A 27,733-nucleotide genomic window follows, 5' to 3' on the forward strand; every position below is an offset into this window, starting at 1 on the left:
ATCTATTTTTATACTAGGCTTTGCTAGCAGAACTATTTCTGTGTGACTTTGTGGCTCATTTATCCACACTATTTGAGGTAGTTGCTGTGACAGCCAAACTCTCTAGTGAAGACCAGTCCAGTTATAGCCTTGAGACTGTGTAGATTAAGGGTTTCTAGACTGGTTTAGGTCACACCTTGTCATTGAGGTTCTAGCAGCTACTGTGGTTGAACTCTTATGTTGTTTCTATAAGCAGATCCACACAGGCTCTCTGAGGCGTTAGCCAAGTTTTGGAAGGCTAATCACAGTCTTTGCATATAGACATTAACTGCATCATAATCAGGTTCCCTCATCTTATCCTTTTGTCCCCTCTTGATCATATTTTCTTGTTTATTTCCCATGTAAAGAGTTCTGTTTTATACATGAATAGCAAACATGTAGAAACACAAATAAATGTTAGAAGAAAAAATAGATATTGTCTTATGAAAACAAAAATAAGATTCCTTTCTCATCCCAGAGTATTTCTAACCACTCCCTGGCTTTGTTGATGCAGGAAGCCAGATGAGATGAACTAAAATTCTGACTATTTGCCACTAGGCCACTCAGGCATGCCATTACTTTTTCTTCAAGGATTCAAATACTTCATTGTTATACACTCAGATGTTATTGTTCTACGCTTAAGTGGTTTCAGGTTTTTGTATAAGTTTTGGAATAAAGCTGGAGGCACCGTGACCCAGACTAAGTAGTAGCACGAGTTCACAGCATCTGTGCTGGATTTGTGTTGGAAGATTCATTCACTTTTTGCTCATAACTACTTAGAGGCACTAGAGTGTGGTCTTTCCAGCTACTCCATTTCACAAACCTCCTGCTGTAAGGGGCAGCCAGCTGCATAACTAGAGAGAGAAGAGACTAGCAGAGGGGCAGCTACTTTTTTCATCCTTACCATCATCTTACCTCATCTGTAGGCAAGATAAGTGAGAGCCTTAAAAAAAACAGTCATTGTCTAAAGAGTTTTATCGGGCATTAAATATGCTGGTTTGTCAGTTAGGGTTTTTTTTTTTCCCCACTTCACCTTGACTGTTAAGGATGATCCTATCTCACTGACATCACTGATGTCAGGACAAGGCCCTGAAATAAATTGGTTCTGCTGGATCAATATCTCTAAATAAATTAGCAGAAAAAGAATCATTAGCAAGGAAATTACTTTTTTTTTTTTGTACTGCCATGCAGCCTTAAATTTCCACCAGTGTTATTTAGGGTATGAGTGGACATGCATTACATAGTTTGGAAAGAGGAGGTGCTTGACAGCCATTTGTACTGATCCAACTCAGGGGACAGTCCAGGTTTTGGGTCAGGTTCTGAGAGCAGAAAATGCTAAATCTGCATCATTCTCTGAGATCTGTACTTGAGCTTTAGAGTATATTTTGTTAAATCAGCTACACTGGTAGTTTTCAGTTACACTGGGAAGGAGGATTATATGAGTACTGTAACCAAAATGAAGTATTGTCCAAGGAAATTAAGGAATATACCTTGGATTCTATCTTTAGTAACATTATTTAGTAACAACTTTTAATGCTGGGAAAAGTTATATTGTGTAGTAGAAAGCTGTGAGGTCTTTGAAATTACAATAAAGGTGACCTGTATCAGTTGCTAATATACAAATATCAGCTTCCTGGCTTGCCCCCCACCATGGCTGAAGGCCTGTCCTTTCAAACTGGAAGAAATTTGTATCAGGAGAACAAATCCCAGAGGCAAGTCTTACTGACCTGAGGCAATGACAGCCAAAAGAGTTTTCTGTTGTAATCTACCCTGAAATCTTTCTTAGCAAAGGCTTCTAGTGTCAGCTTTGTGTTCTCTGGTGAGCTGGATTGGATCTCATTCTTTTGCAGAACAACTCCATGTCTCTTGCCAGCTCTGTGACTTCCTGGGTCAGCTTGTGAGCCTGATCTACAATCCATTAACAGGATGCATCTGCTGCGTGCAGTGGGAGAGAGGTCACACTGCTGTTACAGCTGGGAGACCTTTCCAAGGCCTCTAAAGCCCTGTTTCACCCTAAGGTTTTTCTCTTAGCTGCAGTTGAATGTTATCTCCACCTTCCATCATGTTATTTGACATGTGTGGTCCTGAATTGGGAGATAAGAAACCAGAGAGAATTGTCAGAGCAGAAGATGTAGGTTTAAGAATAGAAGATCAGAGAAGCAGGTCTGACAAGCTGAAGAAACATTTATTTGAGGAATTAATAGATTCCTGACTTCTTAGTGTTCCTTTGGATAGGGAACTGATGTGGGTAATGGTAAATTTGAAAAGTGTACCTTCAAGTCCAGAAATCTATTACAGGACTATCACAGTCCATTATATTTTTTACCCTCTTGAGATAAGTAATGTTTTAATTTTTTTTACCATTTACCTTTTCTAGTCTTGATTTGTCTGATGGATAAGAAGCAGGGGTTGTAGTTTTTGATGCCTGCAGTTTTCTGTTCAATACATATCATGAAGACAAGAGGATTCTGCCTTTTTATCACAAACACAGTACCTTCACACTCCACCAAATGTAGCACAGGCTCAATTCTAAAATCCACAAACAGGTTTTTTTGGATTGAAGTGAGGTGTACACCCTCCTGGAATATTTTGGATTAGGTATAAAGCAATAAGGTTCTCTTAAGTTTTGGATTGCAGGCAAAACAAGAACTGTTTCTTCAGATGTGCACTTTCTGTCAATGGTAGAGATGGGTGTTAACCACTGGAGAATCTTTCTGTGACCTGAAAGTTGTAGAGTTGTTTGCATGTATTGCACCTGTGTCATGGAATAGAATAAATACCCATTATGTTTTTGCTGCTATTCATTCTGATTATATTTACCTGTAGCTACAATTAGGTGAATTAATGTCCCTTGCTAGTTTTGGGTCTCTTTTACCTACTCTTGAAGCTGTGGTAAAGTAGTGGGGTGGGTTTTTTAAGTTCTGTCACTGGACAAAATGACCAGCTCCTCTGGAAAGTTAAATTGCCACTTACAAATTGTGAACAAGGAAGAATTATTTTTGGTATAGTTGTAATGACTACTATGGGCTCCTATTTTTCTTGTACTCTTTGCTTTTTTCCTCAAACATGGTTTTTACTGCAACTGTGCACTTGCCATCAAGCTGTAATAATTGGTGGCAAGTATTCCATTTCTTACTTATGAAATTTCTGCACCAGCAGACCACATGAAACCTAGGATGAGGGTAACAGAAGGTTTTTATTCTGTTCTTTTTAATCACTCTCTAAACCATTCATAGTGGATTCACCAGGCATTATTATGTAGATGTTTGCTCTTACATTTAAAAATAAAGTGCACATTGCAGCAAACAGCATCTACCCTAAGTGAGCTTTTCTTTGGATGACACAGTTTTCTGCATCTCTGTCCATGAGATTATTTTTATATGTTCCCATTTATGTATGGAAAATAAGAAACAAGCCTGCCTCTTCAGGTAAGCAAGGAGAAGTTATTTTTTTTCTGCTGATACAGTATAAAATGCCCTTTTCACAAGTTGCTGCAAGGTTTTTTGTTTATATGAACTCTTTAAGGGTAAGGTATTGCCTTCAGTAGGGGCTTCCACAAACTTCTCCTGTTATTGTCCTTAAATCATAGAAGGGACTTCAAAAGGTTGTTTGGTCCAAACTGTGGAAGGGACTTCAAAAGATTGTCTGGTCCAACCTTTTGTGATTTCCTTTAATGTTAAAACTTTCCTTTATTGTCATCTTTTGTCTTGATGCCTACATCCATTTCCACTGGCTTACGTTGTGCTTGTGTTGAATTGTCTCTCATCATGATGCAGTTTATCTCCTGGTTTCTTTTGCTCACTTATTGGTCTCTATCGATGTCATCCTTTGTCTTAAATTTAATTTTAAATTGTCTTTGCCAGGAACTGGCTGTATGTGTGTACAGCACCATGGAAGTTAAAGTAATCATTCACATCAGGGAATTCTAAGTATCATGGTAATAAAAAGATGAATGTCAGATTTTTAAAATTGGTTAAAGAATAAAAAGAACTTTATTTTGTGCTCACAGTGAGGAGTAGCAAATTTCTTATGTCTTCTGTGTAAGGCCGTATATGTCTGTTAAAGAGCAGCTTGCTAAATAGGGTGTTTATATGCTTATTCATGTGTACAAATATGTCCTCTAAAGTAAGTACTGGCAGGTTTGCACAAAAAAATTGGAAGCAAATAATTAATATTTCGTTGTGTTCAACTGTGTACTTTTATTTTTAATTAAGACTGTTCTTTTTAGATACAAAGCTGTTCTAAGTATTTTAGTCTAATTAAGGAGAGCATACCATATTTTGTACTAAACTGCTCAAACCATGAATTAGCACCATTCTTTATTTTAGTAACTACATTCTAGGTTTCCCTCCAGAAACTTTCTGAGTTTATCCCTGGAACCTTTTGGGATGAAGAATTGATAACACTGCTGAAACACCTTAAATTGTGTCTCTCATTCTTTATGTGCTAATAAGAAACTCCAGTCAAAGCAAGTGTGGAGAATAGTGGCAGGTTCTTTCTCAGAAGCTGAGGTCTTCTGATCCAGGCCATGTTCAGGGTATCTCTCTTGGCTGCCTCAGTGGACTGAGCAGCACAGGTCATATATTCCTGTCAATTTGTCAGTGCTTTGTGTGTAGCTGTTCTGACTCTGACAATGTGGAACAATGTGCAGACTAGGTGTGTTTGCCAGGTGTTGAGAGGAGAACTTCCAAATATATCACAGGAGAGACACAGTAATTTCAGTTCTAAGACATGCAAGTATGAGGATTGGGAGAACATGTTTATACTTTCCTTTTCAAAGCTAATAGTCTGTTAATTTTTAGCTAATTTCTATCAGTTGTTTTTTAGAACTGTGCATTTCTCTGTGATTTATTTCTGTTAACTTATTTTTTTTAATCTTTATTTTAATGTGTGTCTGTTTGCCTATAAAGGAATATTACTCTATGAGCCCTTGTGATGACGGATATGTAAGTGTCTATCTTTATTTCCTTTCACACTGCCTGCTCAGTCTGCCACAGTCTGTGTTTCTCTTTATTTCACAACGTGCAGCAATTTTCCCTGCATTTTAGCTTGTCATTACATTAACTGGTTTATGAAGAGCGAGAAAATGTACAGGGCTTGGAACTTTTGCATGGGAATGGAATAAATGTTCTGGGTAACCTTATGGCTTCATAATGCACATAACACAGCATGTCAGCATAAGAGCAGCTTTGTCCACAACTTTCACATGAAGCACAGCTTCTTACAGCATGCAGAAAGCAATTGTTTCTTGCATGGGATCATCTGTGTATAGTATATGTTCTCTCTGAAGTGAGCCAAAACCAGCTGACCCCACAACACCTTTGACAAAGCAAATAAATATTATTGCTCAAGATAATTCAGCAAGTTGATTCATGCTCTTCAGAGGGGTGTTGTATTCTACATATTTGTATTTTTTGTTCCTAAAACAGTAAAGTAGTAAAGATTATGAAATTCTTTCACACAGTTAAAATGATCCTCTTTCACTGAAAACACAAAATTATATTCTCTGTACTGCCTGTGACTTCTGTAACCCAGATGGAAGTTTGTATTCTGGCAATACTACAAGCACACCATAAGTATCTAATTTTGCCCATAGTCAGTGCATTCTTTGTGAAGAAAGGAAATGAGTCTATTTCTAAGTAACTCAGTATGTAATCAATTCATAAAAACGATTGGCGCCAATTCTGAAAGATGCCAGTCAATTTAAAATAATACATATTCATAATTGTATCGCTTTCTTTAAAATTTTATTTAAAATAATGTGTATTTATATTTTTATCACTTTCTTTAGGTGAAACAAGATTATATCTTTCAATAAAAGCTGCCTAGATTTCAAACATATATATCACCTGGTATTAAAGTAAACCCTTGTGGGCATTCAACTTTCCACTTTTCCACTTCCATTTTATTTTGAGAAATAGTCATAGAAATATTGAATGCAATGGACTATTCATTACATACCTCTTTTTTATCTTGATGTAGAGAACACTACCCACATCCACCTATTGTAAAAGATCATCTGTATCAATCAACCTGTTCCCCTTGGTGACATGAATGTTCTTAATGGACACTTTCTGCTTGATGTTAAGCATTTTGTTCCTTCATATAATGCTCTGTTTTGAGATTGAGAAAGGTCGATGACAGATGAGCAATTAGGAATCAAATTATTTTTACTGAAGAAAAACTTTTTCCTTATACAGATTAGTATAAAGCATTAGTTAAATGTAACTTGATACAATGTCGAATGTAGTAGCTTACTGTGCAGAGTTGTTTATAAAGCTTTTGTAAAGCAGTCTGACTCTGATTCTGAGGTATTTCTTGAATATATGGGTAGCTTTCAGTTCCCCTCACTGTTTATGTGTAGTATTTTATACTTCTTTCTGACATGTGTGTTGTCATTACATTATCACACAGTATTACTGTGTGACTTTTTAATGTACACATCAGATGACTTAGAAAACCTGTGTTATATGGCAAGTGGGAAGTTTTCATAGCAGCATCTCTCTAGTATAAGTAGGGAAAAAAATTAAAAACAATTGTAGATCTTCTGAAATAATACTTTGCATAGCCCCAGTAGACCTGCCAGGTTACACAAGCTCAGGGTCTAATCCCTCACAGCCTGCATGGAGCAGTCTCCTTGTTATTAGTGTGTAACAAATGAACTCAGCATAGATTTGTGAGTTCTAATGATTTGTAGAAATCTGCTCAAATTTTGGTTTTACTCTTCACATATTCATCACATATATTTGATTATTAATTCTGAATCTGCATTGAATTTGCACTGAATTCTTACAGCACATTTTCAGAGTGGGAACTGAGGACAGAATCTGGTTTTCAGCTTTGCCTTCGGCATATTATGAATATATACATCAAATAGCAAAGGGGATATGGCTTGAATATAGGCCTGCAGTATTTGATAAAATCAGTTGTGGTTTTGGCTTGCACATGAAGTGCATCTGCTTTCTTTTATAAATACTGATTTTTTTTCCCCTTTGAACTTTGGTTTATTCCATGCTGTTCATATTCATGCCTGTCTTTGTTCAAAAATAAAGGGATGCCATCTGTAGCTAATGTGCATCATGACAGAATTATTTGACTTAATGTGGCACCTGGTTTGGCTTTGGCAAGAACCAACACAAACATAAGTCATACTCATAATCCTACCAGAATGAGCTATCTTGGGCTGTTTCTTCTTGTGTTTCTTTCCTTAAGACACTGAGCTTCTGCTTGTCTTTCAGTTATGACAAATGATCTCTCTCAAGATAGGTTTTGCATGAAATGTATGTTTTTCAAGATGAAGTCTATGCATATTGGAACATAGGAACATGTTCACTACAGGTTACTCACACTCTGCTTTTCGTTGGCAATCTAAGGTATATACTGTCACTCAAAAGGTTAAAATTATGGTTAACCTGTTCCAGGAAAGACTGAGGGAAGGGCTAGGGAGAAAATGCTGAGGAAATAAATCCTGTAATCTAAGAAAAATGAGAAGAGGAGCTACTAAACAATTTCTGTTTATGGTGATTGTGCTATAAGTATTCAATTGTTTAATAGCAAAACAATAATTTTTAGCTCTTGCACTCTGCCATTCATTGGTAGATCTTAAACCCAGCTTGTTGAAGAGATTGATGGCTGTATCTACTTTTCAGATGAGAAAAATTGAGGTCCAGAGATGTGAAATGATGTGTTTGGATTCTGTCTGCAGTTGGTGGCTGAATCAGGACTAGAAGTATATCTGCTGAGCCAATGCTTTACTCAGCGTGCCACAGATACAGATTAGCTTACTTATGACTACTTGCAATGATGCAGATGAAAAGCAAGAAGGAAAATCTCTGCCTGTAACATGCTTGCATTCTTTCTGCTCATCAGTTGTGCTGACTGTAGTCAGATTGAGCAATGACAGTGCAGTGAAGAATAAACAAGCCCCCTACATCTTTCTCCATTCCTGTTTAGCCTTGATGATTGAACCTGATGTAATATGAACTTTATTCTTACTGCTTTCCCAGAAACACCAAAAGCCTGACAGAACTTACTTCCTCCTGTGCAGGTTCTAGTCTGATCAGCAAAATGACCAGAAGTTTTTCCAGCTCAGTGGTTCTGCCCTCAGAGCCCCAGTGCAGGGCCTGCCTCACTCTCTGGTGCCTTTTTGGTGTAGGAAGAGTACAGAAGGAAACCATACTAAATACCTTGCTGTGCTCCATCTGCTGGCTTAAAAAGTAGTTTGGAAATTAATAGGATCTTGTCCCATTTAATCTGAAGGCTTTTCCAGTTGAAGTTTCTGTAGTTTGAAATTTTATAAAAGCTTGCAAAATCCTACACTTGCCAAAAAGTTTTATTTGTGTAGAAGAGTGATACGTGTATCTTAACCAGTCATCCTCTAGTTAGATTTTGGTTGGAGCACATTTTTCATTCTAAGACAGCAAAGAGATGGGTAAAAAAACCTTTATTGAGAAGCAGAGAATCTTTATATGCATCTGTATAGCCCTAGTGCCCTGCTCGTTTCTTTAGGCACTGCTATTCTCTGTTTCACCTTCCCTCTCAAGGGCTCTGTAATACTTTTTTTTTGTATTCGAGTGCTTAGTCACTTTCTTCCATTTCCCCTAATGGACAAAGAAGAAAGGTGCTGACAGAGGAAACGAAAGTGATTTGTGATTTCATTGCAGCTACAAGGTTTTAGGTTTTGACTGGGAAAACAGTTTTGTTTAAACAAAACTCTTTATACTTCTCGAAAATGCTAAGGAAAATGAACAAGGGCAAAACAGTCTAGGGGCAGATATGATACTTAGAAAGAATTTTGTATTGTGTAAGATAAACTATGATGTGAGAACTGCTGGTCCAGACAGTTTACTTTTGAGGTGTATGACCTGCTTATTGTATATAAGTTATTCATTCACATAATATAAAATGCTTTCCAAAGTCCATATAAGCTCATTTCACATCTAATAGAGCAGTTCCTTGTATTACAAGGATACCCACGAGGTTGTTTTCAAGAATATACCAGTTGGTGTAATTCAATATTCTCTATGGTATTTCATTCTTTTTGTCTCCTAAATCCCAGTTTTAATTCTGACAATAGATGTTGGTTATATAGTTCCCATTGAAAGAGGCTCAGTTAAGAGAGAAGACCAGTTTTACAGGCATAAGTGGTAATGAGAGATGTTTAGCAGAGAGATCAGTACAAAGAGATGACATTGAATATTCTGCAAATATAGCATGTAGTTGACATCAGAATGCATGACATGAAGCATTGTTATGCCAGAACTGCTGCTTCTTTGCTTACCTACAATTAAGTCTAGCAAAAAATATTTACTGAGGCAGACAACTTCCATGTGGAACTTTTATATGGTGTTGGTGTTCCTTGTTGCACAGCGGTGCCTGCATAGGCACTGTGTCACCCTGCATCAGAGAAGAAATATCCAGGATTTAATTAGAATATCCTAGGCAGAACCACTAAGAAATGGCACACTACTTCATATTAGTTTTATAAATAGCAAAATACATAGTCCTGTCTTTACATATTAATAATTATATATAGGGGTATATTTTGATAGCAGCAAAACCTGATAACATTAGTGTTGGAGCAAAGAATTACAATAAATTTATATGCAGGAATGCATGCTAGATCTCCAATGAAATATTATTGCAATTTTAAAGGTACAAAAATTTATAAAGTCAGTGAACATGCTTAGCAAATTCTTCACCTTCCTCAGCAGGCTCAGATAGTACTTTCTAGTAATTTTCTTTTTTTTAATACTTCAAGCATAAGTAATTTGTGGAGTATGTGGGTGAGGATAAAATGGCCAGATCATAACAAAAGAGATTTTGACCTGAAAAACACTTTAAGGGAAAAGAAAAATAAACACTGAAGTGCTCTTTCTTTAGCTGTGTTTCTGGTTTACAGCACAGGTTTTTATAGGAAAAGAATGCAGAATCTTAATGAAAGAATTCACTTTGGACCTCATTAATAACATTATGTGAAATTTGGAGTTATATGCTGTAATTTCCTTTTTTCTTTCTTTTTGTGATTCAGGCTTCCACACTGTTAAGAGCATCTTTATCCTCTATGTAAGTATTTGTTGCTGAGCTTAATTTCTGTCTGTAGAGAAGAGGAGGGGTTTGTAAACTGAAGTACACACTGCCTGTTGTCTGCAAATGGGACTCACTCCTCCTCTGTGCTTCCTCTGACCTCAGTGAACATTGATGGAAATATTGTGTGATCTGTATTCTTCTTCTGAGCAGCTTCAGTAATGTTCTAATTTCAGCAGAATGTTGTTAATCCATTCAGTAATTCTGCCATTCCACAAATGTGAGGTTGTTGCTGTATTTTTAGTGTAGCCACATATTTTAGTCCTATTGTTGTAATTGGTTTGATTCTCACAAATCCAGGAAAATGGGGAATCACTAATGTGGATTTTTTTGTGCCTTAACTAATCTTTTTTTATGTCTGACTTAATAAATTTTGGCTTAAAATATTGAATAGAGATGGTATTTTCAAGGTGAAGTTTTATTAAATTTTTGAGGCACCTTTTATCCTGTTGTTTGCAAGATAATGGGGCAGTTATACCTAGGACATAAAATTTGTTTTGAAAAGTGGTAGGATGGGACGATATGAAAACATTTTAGTGGATTATATTTAAATATTAAGAATGAAACATTGACTGGAAGCAGTTTTCTTAATGGAAACTTCTATTTCAGTGTTAAATATTAAAATAGCAAGATAGTACTGATGCACAGAAAGTGGTCCTGTATTAAGTCTCATGTTAAGCCAGCATATTCCAGGCTGTAAAAATCCACTCAGCCCACACCACCTTTGCCTTGGAGAAGACATTTCTGTGTGCATGAGGGCTCAGAGGTGGAGTTGGAGCTGCAGCTTTTTACTGCATCTGTTTCTAACTGTGTCAAGATCCACTGCTGCCCTCAAGCCCTTGTGGTCCAGTAGAGAAGGGGGAAAAAGGTTGTTACTGTACTGTTTTGTGCCAGTAAAAATCTCAGATCATCAGCTGTCTTGTTGTCAGTTTACTGTCTGCAAGTCATGATGGTAAATGAGCTGCATGCATAAGTAAGAAATAACCCCAAATTTAACAAGTCTGTTGTTCTAACAATATAATGGTAATAAAAGTGGGAAAATGTGGAAGTTCTCTTCCTGAAGCAGACTTCCTGTTTTGGCTCTTCTCACCTCAGTAACATCAACTGCACTGAACGAGGAGAGAGAGTTTTGATTAATGTCTTTTCCTTTTGCATTTAGGAAGATGCAGGATGTGCCATTGCTGCCCTCTCTGGATTATGAGAAGCTGAAGAAAGATTTGATTACAGGGAGTGATCGTCTCAAGGCCCTCTTACTGCAGGCTCTGCGCTGGGTAAGGACAGGGGGGCATCCACAACTGAATCCATTTAGCAAACAACATGGTTGTTCTGGTGATGAGTTCAACATGACAGGCAAATTCCTGTTGGTCAAGCTTGCTAAGGCTGTTGAGTTGATGAAGGCAGCCCAGGCAGGAGGTGTCTATTTGTAGTGTAGCAGTGTCCTCATCTGAGGAGAGACAGATTCCTCACATGAAGAATTCCCAGATTTCTGGGATATTCAGTGGGAATAATTTCTGATGTGCTTTCAAATAAATTGTTTTTTTAGGCAGTTCCTTTTTCCACATATCTTTCTGGTTTATATTTATATAAATACTGCTGCATCCAAGACATACCAGACTCTAATCACCAGTTTTCCTTTATAATCAAGGTATTTACAGGAGCCTACCTTTTGGTTGACTTGGGTCATGTCATGACATTTCAGAAAAATTACAGGTGACAACAGGAAGTTACATTTTCCTGCTGAAAAGGAAGCTGGTGTGTGCAAAGTGACAGTCATGAAAGATAATAGTGGAATTCTAATCAAGTTTCAGTGTCCATTTTCACATTAAAAACTATCTGGTTTTCTGTTTGTTCTGACCAAAAGTACTTCTAGCCCAATGCTCTGTCTCAGATGTTTAAGAAAAGCACCACATCTGTAACTATTAGAGGGGATTTTTTAACTTTATGGGAAGTAATTCTGTATCCTTCCTGTATGGACAGTGATGACAGCTCCCAAGTAACAGTTTTGCAATGAATCACAGAGCTGAGGACAGGTCAGTTCATTTCATCTCTTTCCCTGAGGCCACTGAGGCTGAATTACTGCTCCCCATGAAAGAGGTTCTCAGCTATAGAGTATTAGCACCTTTAAAATCTCCAGGGGTCATCAATCCATAGTTTTGGCTTTTTGTGTTTTTTTTTTTTTTACTTGCTTATTTATGTTGTTATTTATTTTAGCGCTTGACAACATCATATCCTGGAGAACAGAGAGACACTATCATGCAAGCCTACATCAGTAATGACCTCCTAGATTGCCACAGCAACTGTCAGGTCAGCTGAACTGAGTTGTCAGTTGTCCAACTTCTGTGTGATACTGCTTATTTATGTCTATGAAGTGCTGATCGTAAAATTTTATTGCTCTCTGGAAGAGAAGAAGAAAAAAAAGGTAGTAGTGCCAAAATTGGGTGATACATTTAGGTTCTGCATCCCAGTCTTTAAATGTTGATGGCAAAAGTTTGCATTACAAGAGCTCTTAGTGTAGACACAGTTCTTGTAGACAAATGGAAGTTTATCACCTCCCTGTGCTTCACTTCTGTGAGTTGAACTGAAGCCTAAGGCCCTTTAAGTCTTGGTTATCAGATCCTGTGTCTCTTTTTGAGTGATTGTATATTGTTAAATAATACACTCAATTCATTTCAGTGATTTAAGATAAGAACTAAATTAGGACTTTGGTCCCAATGCCACTATGGAATGTGTCATTGTGCACCTGCAATGATCAACTGTGTTTCTGTGAATTTGAGGTGGATTGCCAACTTCCTTTAGAAAGGGGAATTGCTGGTGTGTTTATTTTGAAAAGTTGTTTCAGTCTCTGATAATCCAGTACTGTTGCTAAGAAAAGCAGAACTTTTTTTCATTGGTTGTAGTGACTTCTGTGCATAATTGAGTTTCCCAGGGGTTCAAGGCAATGAACCTACTTGGTTTATTGTGGTTTCATTGTCCTTGCAACAGTCACTTGTACCACTAGGAGACATAAAGGATTATTAAATCAACCATCAGTTTTTCTCCCTCTAAATTTCTGTAAGAGGGAAGTTATATGTAAAGTCTGAAATAAACCAGATTAGAAATCACTGCAATGTGGTGGTAAATTGGTAAGTTACTGAGCTGCTTCCCACATTTTTCATTGTCAAAGAAAAGCATTCCTATTCAGGTAATATTACTGCAATTAAGTTTATCACCAAAACTAAGTTGTTTGATTTGTGGGTTTTTTTGTGTAAGTGACTGCATATTAATTTTAGGTACCAGCTTTAACTGGACTTTGTTGCCTCTATATAAGTTCCACTCTACACCATAGAGTGTTTTAACAGACTCAAATGAGAAGCTGTAATTTGCCTGTTTGTTTATTTTCCATCTCTCCTTCAGTCCCCTGCCAATAAAAAAATGAATTGTACATCATACTGACAAATATGCTTTCAAAGGGTTTGGGTTTTTTTCCTATATAAGTTTAATGAAGTTTTCAAAACACTATAGAAGACTTACTTTTGTGTTTTCCTTCTTTGTGATTTATTAACATCTGCTTTCTTTTTCAGAGAAGTGTCCTCCAATTATTATATTCTAAGAGTGAGGTAGTCAGACAGTATATGGCAAGGCTCATCAATGCTTTTGCTTCACTGATAGAAGGTAAAAGATTCACTGCAAAAAATAAGATAGCATTTTCATATGATGCTGTCTTATTGCTGCTTCACAAGTGCATGTCAGTGCATGTGGAAATTTGGAGCCTTATTTGCACCCTTTATCTAGAACTCACTCCCTTTTGTTACGTGCATTCAAAACAGCTTTTCAGTATCTGGAAAGTTTTCATTTTGACATTATATATTCAGTATTTCTGACTTGTTTTAATGATTTGTGATCTATGTCGGAACTTACTTAGATATTGCCTTTAATATAGTTTCTCCATGAGGGTTAAAGAGAAAAATCCCCATTAATTAGGTTTCCTGTGGGCAGATCTGCTACCAGGCTGTGCAATAGTAACTACTGTGGCTTCTGCATTTTCCTGGTCCTTACCTGAATAAATCTTTGTGCATCACTGCTAATAATCCAGAAGAATATATATCCAGCTTTCCATCTCTGCCTGTCCCAAATTAGCTCTTGGTTTGCTGCTATTTTTGGAACTAAGTATTGCGCTGAAATATCATTTGAAGTCAGTAGCAGGAGGGCACCTGACTTTCTCAAGCTCCTTGGACATTTCTGTTCTTTTTCTTGATTGTACAAAACTGATAGATCAGAAAGCATCTACTCAATGTTACTGATTTGGCAAGAGTGGACCTCTAATACCCAAAGTGTCTGGATTGAATGCAACTGGTCTGCTACACAACTTTGTGCAGGTCTGTTTGGATCTTGGCACAAGTTTGTGGCTTGTCAAAAGGAAACTGAGGTCAATCCTGCTTACTTTTCCAAAGAGGGGGAGGTTTTCTGTCATAGCTACTATCTCAGCATCTGTTCTTTCATCGCTTTTTGCACCAGGTCGTGCCTACCTTTCTCAGAACCCAACCTTGCTGCAAATGCTGGAGGACAGACTGAAAGCTGAAGACAAGGATTCCCTTACATGGGAGAATGTTCTGGGGGCTCTGCAGAAATTCAGCCTCAGGTGATGAAAGCATAGCGTGTGGTGGTGACAGCAGGGGAGGAAATGCAGGCTCTGTTCAGGGAGGAAAGAAGAGCACTTGGTTTGCCCATAACAATCATCAGAACCCTTGATGGCTGATGAAAGCAATGTCGCTTATTATGGAGGAGAACTCAGTTTTGCTGACTGAATTAACCTGACTTCCTACCAGCTGTCAAGGCTCAAGTAAATGTACATCTCCTGCCACAGCCTTGTGTGCTTTGTATGTGTTCTTTGACTGAAGAAAGTGAAAATGTTAATGTAGAAACCTCTGACGATCCTATGTGGAAAAAAAGAGCTGTGTTACATTCCAAAGCATAAGGTTTTCATTATCCTTCCTGCAAACATTTTTCAGGGATTTCATCTTTATCCTGTTGACCCCCTTTCCTGGAGCTGTCTATGCACAGGCTGCCTTGTTTCTTACTTTTGCTTTAGCAGCCTGACTCAAGTGCCCACCACAAAAGAAATACGCAAAAGCAGTAAAGGGTATGCTCTCTTTATCAAATAAATATGATCTGAGGTACACTGTTTTCACAGCAGTCAGGAGGAATACTGAAAATTTGGAAGTTTTTTATTTTCTAAAAAGTAACAATCTTATAGAAGGTTAATTCCAGATACTTGACATAAGGGAAACTTTTTTTAATATGTGGTCAGGTGCTCCCTTGTTTTGCTTACTCCGGGCCATAGACCTGCTGCAATATCCAGCACTAAGAATCATATGAGCTTTCAGGACCAAAGCCAGGAAAGCACCTGATTTGATCTTTGCAATTTAAATATAATGCCTCTTGGAAATAATGTTGTGAAAAATTCTCTTCTTCAGTAAGACTTTTCTACCAGTATATACTTCTTTTTTGTATTGTAAAGTGTAGAATTTTTATTGTAGATCACGGTTGGCCAGCTGGCACTTTATTCAGCATAGTCTTTGAGGGCAACTACAAGTTGAGTTAAAAGAGCATGGGATTTAAGAATCTCTAGAGAAAAGTGCAAATAGATTCAGGCAAAAGACCTCATTTGTCAAATCAACAGTACAAAAGTGCTACAGTGCTATGGCTACCTATGACAGAAGAAGTAATTAATTTGTTTTATGGATCTGTTGTGTGTACTGGCTTTTAAAACTAATTTTAAAAGACAATTGAAAATGCCGTTTTAGCTGGAGTAAGAAGCCTTAGAAAACAATTAAGAAATTTACCTCAGCAGTTCACAGGTTTAAAAAGAACAAAATAAAACAAAAGACAAAAGCCCCCGATCTATCCAACAATGTTTTAGTCCTCTAACCATATGGGAATCTGCATCTTCAATTTCTTCAGGCTTTGTTAATTACTTAGTTTAGTGATTCTGCCAAAACAGGGAGTTTAGGGATTTTTTTTTTTTTGGCAGGCTAGTGTATTTTTAATGTGCTTGTACTGGCTATAAATGTATATGAGATCCATTTATGTTGTGATCTGACATTTTTGATTTGTGGTCTGCTTTTTGTTTTAATCCTAGGCGCACACTGCAGTCAGCAATGATCAAAGATGGGCTCATTTTCTGGCTGGTTGATGTTCTAATAGACCCAGATTGTCTGTCTGATTACAACCTGGAGTATTGTGCTGCCTTGCTCATGAATCTCTGTCTGCGGAGTGCAGGTGTCTTACATTTTGAATTAAAACCTTATTCCAAGAAATAGGGAAGATTGTGAATATTTTTTTTTTCGTGTTTTACCAGGATTCTTTCAAGTGACTACCATCAGCAGCAGGAACCACAACCAGAGATATTTGGGTGTTATAACCAATGCTTTTGAGCACATTTTTTTTTCCCAAGAATTCCAGTTATGGGAATTCTAAAGAATTAAGCAATAGCACCCTATAAGATTTGATTATTTTTTATATTAGTATGTGAAGGCTGCCATTGCTACATTCCAGGCCCACTTTTCAAAGGACACTTTGTGTTCACTTACAGATTCTGTGTAAGATTTTGTAAACAGAAAGAACTGTGTTGAGCAGTAAAGGCGAGGAGCTTAACCTTCATCTTGCCTTCACTTCTACAAAGCAGAGATTCCCCCCAAGAGAATAAGATCCTGTCTGTGTCCAAGAGACTTAAAAAGAGCATAGAGTATTGCTCTGTGCAAACTATATTTAATACTGATTCTGAAAAGTAAGAAAGAAGCTTGCTCTGATCTGTTCTATTTTTCAAGCATATTTATGTGTTCTACCTTTGCAGGGAAGAAAATATGTGCAAGTATCCCAAACCCCATGCTCAGAGTTCTTTCTGGTCTTCTTGACCATGAGAATCCTAAGGTATTTGTACAGCAAACTTTGGGTTAATGAAAAGGTGGAAAGAAAAATTGAAAAAAAGAAGAAAGGAAAAAATGTAAAAAGTAAAATGATTTTGTTTCCCTTATTAGACCCTCGTTAATTAAGTTGCATGAATTTTTCCTAAAATTCACAAATATATAAATTTTATTTTGTTGAGTAGAGATTTTTCTAGACAGAAGCATGTCTTGCTTTAACAAACATCAGCAGCTGAGAATGGCAGCTTTTGGATACAGTTACCATGCTGTCCATGTGCCTTGATTGCAGTTTCTAATGCTTAAATGTCATGCACCAAATCACCTCAAGCTTGATTCGTTCATGGGATTAACAATGTGTGATGCAAACCCATTATGCAAAATATCAGGCACTGGGGAGCACATTTTCTGTAGTTTTAAGGAATGCTATAAGAAAGTAGTAGACTTGTGACATTTATGAAGCTGCTTTGGCTTTATCATCCTGCCTGGGGCTACAATGCTTGAAGCATGTCTTGAGTTCATGCTGGCAGGGACTTTTCCGTGTTCTTTGGCCTTTTTTTTGTACTGCTATTAGTGTTTGTCAAAAACTAATGGGTTTTCTGCTTTTCTCTTTCTTCTCCTTTTTTTTTTTTTTTTTTTTTTTTTCTTATGGCTAGGTCAATTTGCAAGAATACATTATCAGAAGCAGAGAGGGCTGTTTGGGAAATTGGCCTGCAGCATACTGGTTTAGATCAACCATATCACAATATATTTGCATCCTAAAAGTTCTCTGCTTCCCATATGGGAATTTTTGCAAATCCAGTCTAGTCTGGTTAACTCTTTGAAGTATAGTTATTTTATACTTTTGCTCTTATATTTTGATAGTCGTCTGGGGGGAATGTAAGAGGTTTTCTTCATGGTATTACTATTTTCTTCCTCTTAGGTCCAGTCATATGTGAATGGAGTACTGTACAGTATTTTAGCCATCCCTTCTGTTCGAGAAGAAGCCAAAGAAATGGTAAGAAGTGCTGCTTAGCAGAGCATGAAAATCAACACCCCTGCCAGAGATGGCCCAGACAGGGACTTGCTGAGCAGGGCACAGCAAGGCTGTGATGTGGGAGCCAGGGCATTTTGAGAAGGGAACCCACAAGAGACCCTTCCTCAGGGAAGTATGAATGTATTTCTCAAACACTTCTGCCATATTTCCAGGTGTTTTTCCCTGGAGTGGAGCCCCAGTAGTTGGAAGGATTCTGTCTGAATAATAAATTAAAGGTGTTATTTTAGAAATGTGTGTCATTCTAGCATTTTGTAGACTCCTTGTGGCCCCAGGAGACACTTTCATCTCACCTGCTACTTCTTCCCCTTAGTCTAATTCTGCACCAGTGAGTAGCCACTAAAAGGAATTCTTGCTGCTTTTCCTTCTGCCTGGCATAGACATGGTTATTTGGGGAAGGAGCAGGAGGAAGGTTTCAGAGCTAGGAACTCATTTCCTGTGAAAGTTAGTCTAATGGTAATGACTGTGTATCAACTTCTGTGTTTGAGGAAGCTGCTCCTGGGATAGCAGCATGTCTTTGTATCTTAAGAACTAATCCAGAGAGTTATGGAGACATAATTGTTGTCAGATATTCTACCTCACAGAGCACAGAGGATTGAACGTAATCATAAATGCTTAAAGATACAACATCAAGGCTATAAGGAGCCATAAAGAGAGAGAACAGGTTTAAAATCAAAGCTGGTTCTGCTTTCTGCTTTCTTTCTCTGAACCTTGCACTGTTGTCTCTGTGGATGCAAATTTTATCCTCTTCTGATGACTTTTGTACTGAATTCAGAAGGCAAAAGCAACAGATCTGTTGTAAAAATTTGCTGTTCATCATGGACATGTCTCTGCTAAAGCCTCAAAACAATCTAGAGAGTGTATTTCTTTTGTCTGTACAATACTTGGAGCTGGACACCGTGGTTTGCTTCACACTGCCTCTGTTTTTCCTGACCAAAAAAAAAAAAAAAGAGGTATTTTAGCTAACAGATCTCTGTCACTGTAGTGACATGAAATACTGATCTATCCATGTTTTCTGATACATCCAGGGAATGGAAGAAATTCTGCGCTGCTTTATCAAGGAAAGAAATGAAGAGATGGTTCGCCAGATGGAATTTGTTATCAAGCAACTCAATTCAGGTCGGAACACATGCAGCTATCAGAGCTTTAAATCTTTCACAAAAGCCACAAAAAATGTTCATGTTTTTACTTGGCATTGGAAACCTCAAAGAATAACAATAGTGTGGTGGTCTGAGAGAGGGAGAATAGTGAATGTCAGGATTTGAAAGTAATGTATTTTAAAATTTCCTTTATGTTGTAGCAATAAAGAAGAAATAAAAGGCTGAGTAAGACACAATTCCAAAGTTTTGGGATCATAAATAAAATTACTTTGGCCGTTTTCTTTCATGCCAGTGGTCTGATGGTAATGAGAGACTGCTACCAATTGCAAAAATGCAATAGAAATTTGTAAAATCGGATTTAGTTACTAGGTTTGTCTTTGCTCATCAATTGGTCTATTGAGATGTAACTTTATGTGAAATGGCTTTTCCTGAATAGAGAGCAGAGACCGTCATTTTTGGAGAGGATGTTGATGGGTCATTCAAGTTGTAGATGCTGTTAATACAGACTGAGAAGGTGGAATATTTATTCCATTTTCTGTTGCATGTGACTGAAAGGAAGACTGAAGAAAGAGAAAGCAAATAATGAAAAGGAGATTAGTTCTGGTTGCATCTTTCTGTACAGTAAACATAGGACAAGTCAAACTGCCCTGTTTGGCTTTTGGAAAGAGAACACAGCCTGTCTTACAGTTCTGGCTTGTAAAAGAACAAATAAAGTATTTAAGCACTGTATTGCCACTATACAATATTTGTTCTTCAGGGTTATAGAACCACTCCTCTTTTACCTGCAAATGGCATTTTTAAGAGCTTTTGTCTGAGTCATTGATGAGTATAAGTTGTGTTTTCAGATTTCCAGCATAAGCCTGGCCACTTTCTTCCTGAGGAAATAATTTTGTGCAAAACTTAAAATAAGTATTCTGCATGAGTACTAGCTTTTTATGTACAAAAGCAGTATAATATTAAAGTGTTTGTAGGGAGAAGTAAAGTCTCTTATTAAAAAATATTTGAAATTTAGACAAACTTGCAAGTGCACACACTTTCGTACAACTCTTGTCAGTAAATACAGTGAGATGTCACCGTGGATTTTATGAGAAAGTGACTATTCCAGAGTGTTTCTATTTCTGCCATTTTCCAAAATATGAATTGATTTCAGTGATTTCTAGTAGAATGCTTATAGGATCAAATTATTCCAATAGTTGTCCCGAAAAGGATATGTCTGTATGAGAAGCAGGTTAAATCTTGCTCTTGTAAAACTGAGGTAATAATGAGATCCTGTTAAGTTGTACATGTGCAACTTAACTGACACCATTTTGTTTTGCTTCTTTCTAGAAGAGCCATTCAATGATAGTATTGTGTCTGATGATGATGAGGAAGAGGACTATGAGGAAGTAAGTAAAGGCTTTCTGACATCTTTTAGAAAAATCCTTAACCTTCTAGAAAGAAAATATTAGTGTCAGTAAACCAGACTTTGGTTTTCTGGTGGGTTTTGCTTTTGGTTTTTACGTTTACTTAATTATTCTTGTATTTACAAGAAGATTGGATCTGCTTCCATTACCTTTTCTTCATTTGAAGTCCTACTCTTTTATTCTAACAACTCACCACCTCTGTGATAATTAAAGGATTATAGCTTGACATAAGTGAAGAGATGAGGAGTTACTGTAGCAGTAGGAATCTTCCTTTCAAGCAGACCTATTGGATGCAGTTAGAAAAAAAGTATATTACCAGAGTAGCTTATAAACAGATCGTCACTTTTTCTTAAGGCATCATTATCTATTCAGGGTGTGACTTTATTTGCTGTTTAAAAACTTTGAAATATGTTTAGTAAATTGCTGGAATGTAAGAAAGGGAAACAGTTATTACAAATAAAGAATAAATTCTATGGGAAAATAAAATAAGCATGAGAAACTATATCATAATACATATAAGCTGATTTGCTTTGTATTTCCTTCTCTGCTGATAAATGCATTCTATACCAGTATTTCAACATCTTTTAAGAAGCTGTCTTCATAGAGCCATGGATGTAGACAACACAGCATACTGGATCACCTAAATTAGCAACCAAAGCAAGATGTAAATCGTGTAAGGGAAATGTTATACCCAGTCTTCACTGGAGGTGTTGCCATTTCTGCATTGCCATAAGTACACAATGGAGGCTTGAAAATACAGTGTCAGCAGTTACATGGGAGTTTTATCTTAAGGAAATCTACCCCACTGCATTTTTATTTTATTGAGAAGCCTTGCTTGAGAAAGGCTATGGTAATGTCCTGGAAAGAGTATTTGTGCATACTTAGGTGTGTATATGTGTGTATAAATACATTTATAGCTTGTGTTTGGCCCTGAAGAATCAGTGACACGTAGAGTGAGTGAACTGCAAACTGATCTTGTGTTAGAAGTGTTACTGCAGAACAGATTGACTGAAAACCATGCGTTTAGACTAAATATATAAGTTTTTTGTTCTGAACCATCAAAGAATAAGACAGATAAAACTTAGTTGTGTCCACATTCTAATAGCTCATTGCACATGAATGGGAATGACGATGACTGGGGAAAACCAAGTCTAAAATTTGTCCCGTTCCTGCAGCGTGACAGAATGCATCTTCTAGTGCACATTGAGCTTTTTCTGTTTTGAGAGCAGATAAAAATGCAAATATCCTGACTGCAACAGGTGTGGTGTGCTCTCAGCAGCTATGGGTGCAGCATCGTGCAGGATCCAGCCTTTGCCTGGCAGCATCCAGGGAAGCCTTGCATTGGTTGCATTATTTATCCAGTTTTTATGTTGTGTTGTGTATTGTATACATTTTGTGTTGTGACACAGTAGGTGGTGAACTAATAACTCCTTTGTCTAAAGTTAGAGCAATGTGGAAATTCTAAGTTTAGAGCTAGAAAATAAGTTTTATTTAACAATCAATTCACCCCTTTTTATTCTAAGGGGAGAGTTCTAAGTGAATTCTAAGGGAATACAGTAAACTTTTCTTGTAGGATTAGATTATTGTAATTGTTTCACCTCCTTCAGTCCTGAAGCCTATTTTTTATAATCTTTCCACTCCTCCAACCGAAAATCAGTGCTTGTGGTGCAAGATGGGCTTCCTGGAAATGAATAATGAAAACTTCCCTTTGCTTAAAATGCTACTTAACACCTTTTAACTGACGTTTCAAGGCTTTGAGTGTCTTGATTATGTGGTGAAAGTCTAAGGTGATAATACCTTTGCTTGAACTTCAGTATACTTTTTTAAAGGATACTGTGTTTTGTTGTGAAAACACATGATAAGCAACTCCTTCCTGAAAGGTGTGGCATTGAATTGCATGTTAATGTTCAACACTTCCATCATTTTACCTGATCCTGGAAATTAAAGGAAGGTGAATTCTCCTATTCAGTCCTGCTCCCTAGATGAGTTGCTGCTGCTTACAATCCCAGAAAAGGCTCTAGGTCAAATAATATTGAAATGTATTTTTGCCACTGGACCATCATGTGGTTAAAATGGACTTCTGGTATTTCTTATTATTTGACTCAGAAAATAACAGTAGGCTTTTGTGTCCAATTGCAGTTTTTCATTATCTTTGCCATTATATGAAAAAGAAAAGCCAAGTTTGAAACTGTTTTTAGTGTAACATTAATTGCAACACATTCTGAATCCTTATTGCTGCTGGGAACTATAATTCTGTTCTGCTGCAAGGACATCTGGTTTCTTAGTCCCTCAGTTTAGAAAATACAGTTTACAAATATCATGGCAGTAATGCATGATGACGTTACTTTGTTAAATAGACAAAGATTTGTTGACTCACTACCTCAATGACTGGAACTCTTTTGTAATTTGGAATTGCAGTGAGTTATTCTCAATGGTGTTCTGTGATAACATCTAATGTTGTGATCTGGCAACAGAAAGCTTTGGAACATTTTATCAAAAGTGTTGCTTTTACGTAACTTTTAAACTACTACAGACTGAATACATTTCAGGATATGTCCATATATTGCCTATTTTGCCAATTTAGTGACTTGCTTTCAGACTGCTTACTGATATTAGAATTTGTAGCTCAATATCTCTATTTATACCTTTACAACTTAGGAAAAAACAGAAAGCCTCTCATGCAGGTTTAATTTGCAGGTTTTGCTCCAGCTTTAATTGTTTACACGAACATGCAAATGTTCCCAAGGCTGTTACTATTGCCTTTCATGGGTTTTTTTGGGGTTTTTTGCTTTTATCTGTGTTTAATTTAGAGTTGATGAATTCTCTCCTGGCTTTGAGCAGATCTTGTGGTAACAACTTTCTTCTAAACACTGTGGCTAAGACGCAGTTGAGCCTGTTGGAGAAAAATTCTGGGATTTCTAAGGGCATCATACGTTCAGAAATTTAAGGTTCAGTACTGTGTAATGCTGGAGCATATAACCTTACAAAAAATGTCTGTATGTGCTGTTATTCAGAATAAATTGGCTTTTGTGTTTGTCTGGTAAGCTTTAAATTAACTAGTGTAGAGCTTAGGATACACTGGCTCCTGGAGTACATACCCAGCCTTGAGATGTCATCCTTCTGGGGTGTGTTGACACCCACAGTCACTGTGTGTATTTCCTGCTGCTCAGTATTCTCTAAGCTGGTCTGTTAAATACTAACTTAATTTATCTTCAGTATTTGATCTTTGCATTCGTTTTTTATTTGACTTGGACCATCTTGAAAAGCTGCTGGTTAAAGTGCATATGTGATATTGTAGCTCTCTTTTCAATGTTTAGTTACAAGCTGGAGCTGCGTGAGGTGACTGTACAGTGACGCTTTATCAGACACCCTCTGATCTGCTGTCACTCGGCACCTGGCAATAAAATCAGAGAGCTGCCGTGTGAAAATCCACTTCAGCCACAGAGTACATCAAAAGAAACAGCTTAATCACAGGGCTTCCAGCCATTACCTTAACGGGCTTGGCTTCCAACATCTGCTGCAGCCTGTGAGCAGTGGGGAACAGGGCACCAATTGTGTTATTTCAGCAGTGTAGTGATGGCACATGGGCAAAGTCCTTATTTTGTACAAGGAGGCAAAGGGGGGGACACTTTCAGGCTCGGTTACCTGGCAGGTTAAATAATGCCAGGGAACGGGATTGGCTGCATTAACAAACCTTGTTAAAAAGAAAATCCCCCCAGACCTATTTATAGAGCGAATCTTTGCAATTTCCCCCTCCACCCTGAAATACTTCTTGTACCAGCTTTCCAGCTTTTTTTTTTTTTTGCTTTTTTTTTTTTTTTTTTTTTTATTACCAGCTTTAAAGCTTCCTTGCACCCCTGAGTTTTTTGTTGCTTTGCAGGAGGACAGTGACATCCTGGAACCTGATCTGGACAAAGATGAAGTTTTGCTGCCTCAGCTGGGGGAGCTTTCAGGAGAGAAGCTGCTAACAACCGAGTACTTGGGAGTGAGTACCACTCCTTAGAATCTTAAAATAAATTAATTTCCTGGGTTGTTTTGTTTCAGTAGTTTCACCACTTTATTCAATTTATTGCTTGAAGAGGCAGGTGCTACCTGCAGAGCAGTCTGAATCTTTCACAGTCTGTGTATGAACTGCTGCTCAGGAGAAGCAGAACCAGTGTGAGAAGGGAGCTACCCTTTCACAGGGGTGGTCAGGCTGTGGCTTAATAATAAGCTACAGGCAGCCTTAGGGCTCTTGTGCTACACCAGTGACTCTGAGCACACAAAGCACAGTGCTGAGCAGGTTAATACTGGAACATTCTGCTGGTCTGAAATTATTTTAGAAAAAAGAAAAGTTGAAAAGTCAACTGCTCCTGCAGGCATTGTGCTGGATCAAGTATTGTCTGTCTTACTTCAAGCAGCAAAAAGCTCTTAAGTAAAAAAGCATGAAGTTTGTATGAATGCCATTTAGTGTGCTGTGACTAATTTGAGATACACAGAGGGCTGGAGCACCTCTCCTGTGAAAACAGGCTTAGAGAGTGGCGTTATTCAGCGTGGAGAGGAGAAGGCTCCAGGGAGACCTTATTGTGGGCTTTCAGTCCTAAAAGGGCCTACAAGAAAGCTGGAGAGGAACTCTTTCAAAAGAACATGTAGTGATAGGACAAGGGGGAATGGCTTCAGACTGAAAGTAGGTTAGATTAGATATAAGGAAAAAATTCTTCCCTATGAGGATGGTGAGGCTCTGGCACTAGTTGCCAGAGAAGCTGTGGCAGCCCCATCCCTGGAACTGTATGAGGACAGGTTGGATGAGGCTTTAAGAACCTGATGTAGTGAAAGCTGTCCCATGGCAGGGGGGTTGGAACTGGATGGTCTTTATGAACCTTTCCAACCCCAGCCAGTCTATTATAAATGTGCACTTTCTGGATTGGAGAGTCCAGAATCCTGATGATAGAAAAGTGACCTGAGAGAAGATGTCATGAAAGAGCCTTCAGTGATACCACGCAGTTTTATCCAGTGACACCAGAATGCAATTTAGCTTCTGCTGCAATATTTCTATAGAATTTTCTCTATGGCTTCAAGTACCTGTTTATCCACTGCATTATTTTTTTTCTTCATGTTCTCTTGTGTATCAGATAATGACTCACACTCCAAAAACTAAGAAGAAGCAATTTGCTGGTGTCCAGCAGAGTATAGATGAGCCTCTCCAGAGACCTGTGACACCAGGTTATCACAGAACTGCATATCTAATGTAAGTCCAAACAAATGAGACCTAGATGGATTTTTAAAGCTCTTTTAAAAATATAACAAAGAAAATAATCCCATAGCAATGCCTAATATCTAAACTTTCCCTATCTAAAAGTGTATTGCCATTGTCTTTCGTTGTGGATAATTTCAAAAAAAGGAGCAGAACATTGCAGGCAAAGAAAGGGCCACTGGCTGAGGTCACATTCTTAAAATAGTTGAATAAATATTTACTGATCAGATTTATTTAAATTTGCATTCTGTCCCACATGTTCTTGCATCTTCTTATAAAATATTCCATTGGAAAGTTGCATCAAACATCTACAATGCCTGGGATCTTCCACTTCACAAGCAACAAAGTGTATTTGCTCTGGGGAGGTTTGTTAGAAGACAGATGAAAAAGAAAATGGAGAGGATAAAAATCTTATGTTGTGTTTCTCTGTTTTGGAAGAAATACATTTTCCATCAGAAGTGTGTGTGGTACTTTACTCTTGGTGTGATTTGGGTCACAGTAGAAGGCTTATTGTAAATGGAATAAAGGAGTCTTACCATGCAGAGCTCCTTGATTATTCTCTGCCTTCAGTTAGAACAAATATATCTTAATTTCTGAGACAAGATTTGTCCTGTTCACTGTCCCAACTGAGGAAGTAAAATACCAATGAGATCACAAATTAAAATGATTTTTTAACTTTCAGTTGCATAGTTTTGGATTTGATGAAGTCCAGGTAGCTATGATACAGGCATATTTATTGTGAGGATTTAATATTTTCATTTCTATGAATACTTAAGCTGAGAGACTACAAGACTAACAAAGTATGATAAGAGTACTCAAAACTCACAGGATTGCTATAGGTAAGTATGTTAAAATGAATGGGTAACCTGAAAAGCACAATGTAATGAAATTACAGGTGGTTCTTCAAACACATCAGTCCTGAAGATTGTCCCATGTCATCCCTCTGCCACTCTTTGCTTTCCTGTTCATATTTTCTATTTCTTAAAGTACTTTTCCTCCTTGTTTTAGTGTGGAAAATGGGTACAGAAGACGGTGAGGACTGATGTAGTTTCACAGGTGTAGGTGACTCTGAGTGAAGTCTGTTGTTTTGGACAAGGAGTGATTGCAGCTTTATCTTGCCTCCCACTGTCTCATGCTGGAATTAGCATTCCTGCTTGTAGGAATGTGTACCATTCTTATGGGATTATATGTATTAGGTTACCAGGGCTTTGGAACAGACAAGTGTAACATACCAGATCTGGGCATGGACAAAACCCCAGAAGACATTTATTTTTTTAAAAAAAGCAAGATGAAAGAAATACACACTTCCAAAGCAGAAGAATTTTTAGCTACCCCATGACAGAATTTGCCTTAAAATCCTAATTTTTCTTCCAAGTACTGGCCTGGATAAAATGGCATTTGTTTGAACATGGCCCTAATTTGTCTGCCTGGTAGAGCCTAAATGTGGATTTGGAGTTCTGACTTTGTGTCCTTTCTTACAGTGGCCAACTTTTTGCACCATCACAACATCCACAGTTTTTGCAAGATCTCTCCCCATGTATATTAAATGTATGTGTTTGTGTCAGAAGAAAGCAGCAATTAATTAATATATTAGTAAAATAGTGATTATCTAATAATTTTCATGCAGTCCTCCAAAAGAACTGCAGGTCTTGAAAATCTAGACTGGTTAATCTATGCCTAAATATACACATACTGGTTATCTGTGCCTAAATATACATTGCCACTTTTCTGTGGAGTCAGTGTTAAGAGTTCAAGGTCCCACTTCCCCTGCACAGTATTTACATTCAAGTATGGCACAACTTGAATCTTCTCAGTTGTGCCCCATGGTGGGCTTGGAGACCTGGACTGATTCTGTGGAATTGTCTGTTTGGGCAGTGTTACAGTCCAGTTTTTCAAGTTACTAGAAATTCCTCTGCCGAAATTAAGGTGCTAACAAGACCATATGCTAAAGTCAATATTGT

General features: G+C 37.5%; 1 protein-coding gene across 11 annotated transcripts in view; it reads left to right on the forward strand.

The window, feature by feature from the left end:
- Positions 1-27,733, forward strand: part of ARMC9 (armadillo repeat containing 9) — a 55,892-nt gene that overhangs the window by 13,846 nt on the left and 14,313 nt on the right. For 7 of the 11 annotated variants that reach the window (XM_030280886.4, XM_030280883.4, XM_030280894.4 and 4 more), the window contains exons 10-22: positions 4,929-4,964; positions 10,049-10,083; positions 11,264-11,375; positions 12,316-12,408; positions 13,665-13,755; positions 14,599-14,722; positions 16,223-16,362; positions 16,937-17,013; positions 17,926-18,000; positions 19,065-19,155; positions 20,463-20,521; positions 24,420-24,524; positions 25,651-25,766. In XM_030280886.4, coding sequence (XP_030136746.4) covers positions 4,929-4,964; positions 10,049-10,083; positions 11,264-11,375; positions 12,316-12,408; positions 13,665-13,755; positions 14,599-14,722; positions 16,223-16,362; positions 16,937-17,013; positions 17,926-18,000; positions 19,065-19,155; positions 20,463-20,521; positions 24,420-24,524; positions 25,651-25,766 — 1,154 coding nt within the window. The remainder of the gene's footprint in view (positions 1-4,928; positions 4,965-10,048; positions 10,084-11,263; positions 11,376-12,315; positions 12,409-13,664; positions 13,756-14,598; positions 14,723-16,222; positions 16,363-16,936; positions 17,014-17,925; positions 18,001-19,064; positions 19,156-20,462; positions 20,522-24,419; positions 24,525-25,650; positions 25,767-27,733) is intronic. The other 4 variants (XM_030280888.4, XM_030280887.4, XM_030280893.4 and 1 more) reach the window with 1 other exon arrangement.

The sequence above is a fragment of the Taeniopygia guttata genome, chromosome 9, assembly GCF_048771995.1.
Source record: "Taeniopygia guttata chromosome 9, bTaeGut7.mat, whole genome shotgun sequence".
NCBI classification, from domain to species: Eukaryota; Metazoa; Chordata; class Aves; order Passeriformes; family Estrildidae; genus Taeniopygia; species Taeniopygia guttata.